At 35.9% G+C, this 7069-nt stretch overlaps 1 protein-coding gene across 2 annotated transcripts; it reads right to left on the reverse strand.

Moving 5' to 3' along the window:
- Nucleotides 1–1605: 1605 nt before the first annotated feature.
- LOC107949811 (protein IMPAIRED IN BABA-INDUCED STERILITY 1) lies at nucleotides 1606–6636 on the reverse strand. Of its 2 annotated transcripts, XM_016884576.2 has the most exons (8): nucleotides 5680–6636; nucleotides 5011–5295; nucleotides 4490–4807; nucleotides 4149–4376; nucleotides 3703–3800; nucleotides 2634–3228; nucleotides 2313–2436; nucleotides 1606–2055 (listed from the first exon to the last, which is right to left on the reverse strand). In XM_016884576.2, exons 1-8 carry the CDS (start codon nucleotides 6100–6102, stop codon nucleotides 2036–2038), a joined length of 2091 nt encoding a protein of 696 aa, XP_016740065.1. In that variant the 5' UTR covers nucleotides 6103–6636; the 3' UTR covers nucleotides 1606–2035. The 2 variants fall into 2 exon arrangements, with proteins under 2 accessions (XP_016740065.1, XP_016740066.1); XM_016884577.2 differs by lacking the exon at nucleotides 1606–2055 and having other exon boundaries at nucleotides 2312–2522.
- Between the last annotated feature and the right edge of the window lie 433 nt (nucleotides 6637–7069).

Raw genomic sequence — 7069 nt, forward strand, 5'->3', positions numbered from 1 at the left:
CGTGAGCTCTCTAAAGCACGATTCAAGTATGAAAAGCACTCCCTGTCCAGCATATGCACCTGCTAACCATGATTTAGAGAACCTAAGCATGCATGATGTGTAAAATGTTTTCAGCATGTGCACGGGTCAAAGAAACAAAATAAGTTTTCGCTGTAACCCTTCCTTTGAAACATCCATCTTTCCACATCAACATCCTAAACATCAAAAAACAAACTTTTAAATCACAAATTAAGAAAAACCCATGTTTGGATGACTTCTCAAACAAGTCAAAACTATCATCATTTTTCTTTGTTACTTTTCCCAAGAAACAAACAAGAAAAGGAAAAAGAGAATTTGTAAACTTTAAAATTATATTGTAAATAAACAAAAAAAATATTTTAGACTAATTATAAAGAGGTCGTTAACTTTAATAACCAATCTTCCGATTGATGAGTTGATAGTAATTAGAGATAGTAACATCAACATGAAGTTGTTATCATTGTTGTGTGTTGCACCGAACAAGGGAGAGAAAAAATGCGATGAGAATATAGTGAAATGCACATGATTGGAGAAACTTGTCGATTTGGCCCTTCCATTACAAGCAATTGTGGAGTAGATTGATCGATATGTTAAAACTTAGACATTTTAGATGATAGGAGGAATACTATTTCTAGGCAAGTATCGCAACAAGGACCATGTCATGTATCTTTCTCTACTACAAGATTTTGATACATTTAGTTGGAGGTTTAGTTATTTGGGTGCAGTGACGGAGTTAAAATTTTGTTGGGGGTTAGAATTAACTTATATATTTTTATGATAGTAAAAATACAATTTCATCATTTTAATGGCCTATATTTTTATAACTTTTAAAGAGTTAAATCAAATTTTTATCATTTTTGAGAGGACAAAGTGTAATTTTATTATTATTAATTTAAAATTTTATAAATTATAAAAAGCCTAAATTAAAAATACACTATTTTAAGGAAGCCATAGCTCTCTTAGGTCTCTAGCTCTCTTAGGTCTCTATTACGCTCCGCCACTATTTAGATAAATAAAGTGACTCGAAATCACATTTACAAAACAAATGACCATAGTCTATTAATGCTTTTTCAAACCTGTGGACCTAGATATAAATGCTTTTTCAAACTTGGACTTTGATATGAATGTCATGGTTGGCACCCATCCTTTTCTAATAATGGGAGTTCCCTCTTAAACGAATGTAGAAGTATAAATGATCAATATTATAATAATGTATCATTGCATTTAATAATTGAACATATTTAGGAATCAATTGGATTAGGGTGTAAATATATTGGTGATTGCAAACTATTCAAGTTTGACTATAAAAACTTAAACTCGATTCAATAATTATTGAAGTGAGCTAGAGTTCAAGCAGCTCCAGCTATTGATCGAGTTGATTCAAGTTTAGTAAAACTCAACTTAAACGGCTTGCGAGCATTTTTTGATATATAATATATTATTAAATTATATTATTACCATTAATATAATATTATTAACCCTAAACTTGATTATTAAGTTAAGTTTTAACTCGAGCTTAAATAACTACAAACATAATTGAGCTCGAGTTCGAGCAAATTTGAGTATGAAAATCCATATAACATGAAATAGTAGAATGTCAAATTTTATATATAATATCATAAATTGATATTGATATGAACCAATGATCATAAACAAGATGGCTCTCACAATCAGTTACTATGAACTTATACACATTCTAGTGTCTAACTTGATGAGCAGAAAGTAATGAAACAAAAATGGAAGAAAAAAGAAACAAGTATGGTTCATTGCAGAAAGGGACTGAGAAGTCACCTAAGGTCCCTCTCTCATTAGAGGCTCTACAAATTCAAACACACCCCCGTACCATCATATTGCAGTTTCCGAGTTTTGTTCTTTGCCGCTTTGGAGCACAAGGATCGGCTCGAGGTTGTTAATGGCAAGCTTTTATAGACATGGTGGTCAACTTATCCCTGCTGCAGTTGGAGTAGAGGAAGAAGCTTCTTCGTACCCCGCCATTAGACATGAGAGTAGCTTAAGACTATTTCCCATGTGTTTTGCCTGCAATGCAAATGATTAATCAATAATGCTGGCCTATCTAATCTTGTTCAAACACATGAACTTATCAAGAAAGAACCCCGTGCCAAACACATTTCTGTATTCAATGGACTGTTCTCAATTATACGTAAATATTCGGTAATTCATAAAGCTAACAAACTAAAGGCGCAAAAGAGCGGCATATTGTCACAACTGGTGAAACAAATCATTGATTAAAAGAATAGATAACTATATAATGTTTCTGATGTTATTTATTATACCTCTTTGAAACCACGACTTCCGAATCGCTTGGCGGATCTTTCGTTCATGTCGTTCTAAGAGTTCATCAACTCTGTGAGATTGAGACAACAAAGGCCCTGAAAACTCAACCTTGTCGACTTCATCCTGGGAATCCAGTCAAAGACAACAATATATATAATTCGACCGACATTGAAATTCTAAACAAGATTCTTCATGCAAAACTGAATAATCTGCAACAGATGTTTAAATTAGATTTCAAGAACAAAAATTTAAGATGTTTAAATTAGATTTCAAGAACAAAATTTTAACATAGTTTCTGGTTCTAATATTTATGGACATACCGGATTATTTCTCTTGGCCGCCATTTCCTCTCTTCGATAAAGTGCCAATGATAGCTCTTGCGAGTGGTATCCATCCGAAGTATCAAAAGAATCTGGATGTTCGAACTGGCTCCACTGTTTCTGCATGTCACGCTTGGCAGCTTCATATGAATCATGGCCTCTAGAATCGGTTCGACCTCCATTTATAACATCCCCATTTTCATGCCGTTTTGAATCAATATCATTTCTTGTATGTAATGGAGCAGAAGGTTCTAAAGAACTGAAAATGTGACCTCTTGAGATGGACCTACTAAGTGATCTTCCGGATGCATCATCTTTTCGTCTTCTTGCCCATGCAAAACCACTCGATGAAGCAACTTGTAATGGACCAGAAAAGGGAATATCACCTTGGGATTCATGCTTTACATGACAAGTCTCTTCCAGTGCATCAGTAGATGGATTTGACGCTCCCTCATTGTTAGTAGCATTTCTTTGCTTTGAGATTTCATGGTTACCATTAATTTTCCGAGAACCTCGAGTATCTGCAGCAGCACCAAGGGATTTTCTTATTGGCTTTCTTGTTTCAGGCCCACGAACTCTTCCGCTTATCTTTTTCCTGAGGAAGTCATTGAGACAAGCTCATTTAAGACGCTAACAAACAGTGTAAAGTAGTAATTTGTTGATGATTACAATTGGGAAAGTACTGTAAAATGCAACTAAACTTTCTCCAAAACCTTGGGAAACAAAAAAAAAGGAGCAGATACATGAACACAGCATTGAGCATTTCCACATTCCATGACAAACTCATTGAAGATGATACCAAATGGTGTCGAGTCGTATATATGTGCGTATATAGTAGATTTGCAGATAATCGTGTAAGTACTATAACATGCATAAGTTGACTGGACATTCTCTAAAACCTCAGAAAAAGAAAAAAGATCAGACACAGACATCAAGCACCAAATCATTCCGTCTGTCGAAATCTCCGATAATTGGGATAGCGATCTTAGAAACTAATGATACTATTTTATGTTAGATGCTTAATCTAAATCAATGCCTCCATACACACATTTTCAGAACACGTTCTCACCTGTTTGCCTCTTCACGATGTTTTGCATCTATCTCTTTGCTAGGTGGATATACTGGCAAGCTTGATGGATCACATGCGCAAGGCTTTGTTGTGAAATACTGAAAATTGAAGATTAAGAACCAGAATTATTGCAAAATGATGGAAGAAGTACTGTAAAAGCATGCATATAGTGGATATTGCGTTTGAAATGCTCTAAAGAAACACTAGCTCATATATATAAGAACAATAAAGACACATTATAAGTAGTTTGTAGCCCCAAATTTTTTGTCCATGCTATAGGCCATCAGTACCATTTGTTAGCACCGGACCTAAATTCAAGGACATTTAGTAGTATTATTCTAACAACACCTATAGTCAGTTGCTATCAGATTAGATACTTAACAAGGGAGAAGAACAAATGACAACATCGAACAAGCAATGATGACGGTGATACTTTGAATAATTACCTCTAATGCAAGAGCTGAGGAAGCAGTTCCACGCTTGTACGGCTCCACTGAAAGCAAAGTTTCTACTAGGTTAACAGCAGTTGCCGGTAAAATTTTGAAAGTCTCCTGAAGACAACTATTGTAAGGTTGTTGTGGTTTGAATAGAGTTGCATGAGGAAGTCTGGATTTTTTCCAGTAATCGTCGGGTGGGGAACCGCAGAGCTTAAAAATTTTATGCAGTTGTTCGACCTGAAGAAAAACAGTTACTTTCATTAGTCTCTGATATATATATATAGATATATATCATAAGGACCACTAGAAAGCAATGAAGAGAAGCAATGATCATTAGACAAGGTGCATACCTCAGTTCGTCCTTGCAGGATAGGTTTCCAGAGAAGAAGTTCAGCAAACACGCAGCCGACACTCCAAAGATCCACAGCTGCAGTATAATCTGTAGAACCCAACAAAAGTTCTGGGGGACGGTACCATAAGGTTACAACACGACTTGTCAACGGTTGCCGTTTCCCTGAACCGTAGAAGTTAGCCAAACCAAAGTCGGCTATCTTTAGGATTCCTTCATTATTTACGAGGAGGTTTGATCCTTTAATGTCACGATGCATTATACCCCGTGAATGGCAGTGATCAAGTCCTGATAACAACTGCTTCATATAGCATTTAATCTACAAAACACAATCAATATTCATTGTCAAAGATACACTTTTCTGTTCTATTTAAGGCATTCAAGTATCTGCATGTCTTCTTTATTTTTCCGTGTCATCTGTATCGGATACTGACATCAAAGTCCAAGTAACATATGTTCCATACACAAGCCATCCTCAAACATTTAAGACTAACCTTAATGACAGAGGCAAAGTGAACAAACCTGTGACTCGCTGAACTTGATGTCGGGACAAGATAAAAGCCCGGTAATATCATGTTCCATGTACTCGAATACGAGGAATATGCTACATGACATTCGGGAAGTAATTATCCCTTCCAATTTTATGACATTCGGATGGTCAAGCCTACGAAGGATCAGGATCTCTCTTGCCATGAATCGAACACTCTCGGGCTCAAAATTGTCGAACCGAACCTTCTTTAGAGCAACTATTTTCCCACTCTCAAGGTCTCGAGCCCGAAACACTGTGCTATATGTACCTTGCCCTATCTGTTAAACAAACAGATGAAAATGGTACAAAGATTATTACATCAAATAACAGGAAAGGTATGGCATACTCATCTCTAAATATGTAAAAACAGAAATCGGAACATAGTTTTAAGAAAAATGAAGATTCCGAGCAACATAAATGACGATCAGAAACATTACTTGAACAACTAAGTAAATTAAAAAAGGTTAACATCCAAATATATGCATATAACATGCATGAATTAAACCAGAAATGTGTATGGGAAAATAAAACAAACAAGAAATGTCTTTATCTACTTGCCATAAACTGAATAAAAAATTCCCTATTAGGGTATTACTAACAGTAAATAAAATCATAAATAATATTTCTATGATACCCAAACAAATTAATATACAAAATCTAACCTTCTCAAGCTTCTCAAAAGAGTCAGCCTTGAGTGGAACCCAACCATGGATGGCTTCTCCGGCGACGGCACTAAGCCAAGCAGGCCAGCCGGCTGCCACGTGTTCACCTTCAACATACTTTTGTAAATTCCCCAACCGCAAACTCAGCGAGTCGGATCTCAAATTCGCCCGACCCGAGTCACCCAACTCGTTCCCACATGCTCCCGTAACACCGCCGAAATCACTCACACCCCCACTATTACTATTCTTTTTCTTCTTCTTACCGCCGCCGGCGGTGGTCTTCTTCTCCAGCTCCGAGAACCCGATCCGAGACCGACACGAATTACTACCAAAGCTAACGGTACCGGCATTGTCACGTAAAGCGCCGGAATGGTCTAACGCAGGCGTCACCGACACCGCCTGCTTCGAACTGACGCAACCCATTTTTTAAATTTCAATGGCCGTTGATCATGTGATCAAGAACCAAAGATCCCCCCCAAACTTTCTTTCTGGGTGTTTTCCTTTTTGGCGCCAACCCAACACACACACACACACAAAAAAAAAAAAACAAAGAAACAAACAGTGGGGAAGAAAGGTGAGTTGTAAACTGAGTTTAGAGCGCTTTCAGTCCCTTCAGAATTCAGCTCTTTTTCATTCTTTTTCTCTCTTTCCTTCTTTTAGGAAGACACAAAAAAAGAATGAAACCTTTTCATACGATAAACATCCATATATATATGTATATGAAAATCTGTACAGAATATTGTACTTTTATGGGAAGCGACGATTGCGGAAGATAATTGAATGGAAAATCAAAGGACTGTAAATGTGGCTGCCAAATACCCAACTTTGATGATGGGTTTTTTTTTTTTGGGGGGGGGGGGAGAAATTAATGAATAAAAAAAAAGGATTTGGAAAAGGGAATTTATATTCTTTGTTATTGTTTCTGTGAACGAAAGAAAAAAAGAACAAAAGAGTTGTTTGTCAACTCTGTTAATGAAGTTTGTTTGCTTATCAGTATGAATTTGACAATTCAAACGAAGCCAAAAAAATGATCTGGCATTTCAGTGCAAGTGGATTCTTCTTTTCTTAATTTTGTGTACATAAAATAAGTAACAAGCATTGTTTTAATGAGTGTTATTAGACAGTATCTAATGTTTCAATTGATTAATTTAAAGTGTTGGGCTGTTGCTGGTTGAAGTAGGTATTTGTCAATGAATTTTTTCGAAGTTTCAACTTTTGTTTTCACATTTACAAATTGCCAGTTTTTGAAAGAACCAATTTTGTTTCCATGCAATTCATAACAACGGTCTTTTTCTTGGTTTAAATATGTTAGTGGAAACCTGTATTTTTTAAAAAAAAATTAAATTAAATTTTTGTAGTTTAATTTTGAAACATTGAGTACTTGTACATT

The sequence above is a fragment of the Gossypium hirsutum genome, chromosome D03 (genome assembly GCF_007990345.1).
Source record: "Gossypium hirsutum isolate 1008001.06 chromosome D03, Gossypium_hirsutum_v2.1, whole genome shotgun sequence".
NCBI lineage: Eukaryota > Viridiplantae > Streptophyta > Magnoliopsida > Malvales > Malvaceae > Gossypium > Gossypium hirsutum.

Excerpts from the sequence above, each read along its gene's own strand:
- LOC107949811 (XM_016884576.2), bottom strand. The coding sequence starts at position 6,102 with ATGGGTTGCGTCAGTTCGAAGCAGGCGGTGTCGGTGACGCCTGCGTTA. Across the intron at positions 5,296-5,679 it reads CTTTTGAGAAGCTTGAGAAG|ATAGGGCAAGGTACATATAG; the intron begins GTTAGATTTTGT and ends TTTGTTTAACAG. Across the intron at positions 2,056-2,312 it reads GAAGTCGTGGTTTCAAAGAG|GCAAAACACATGGGAAATAG; the intron begins GTATAATAAATA and ends TTTGCATTGCAG.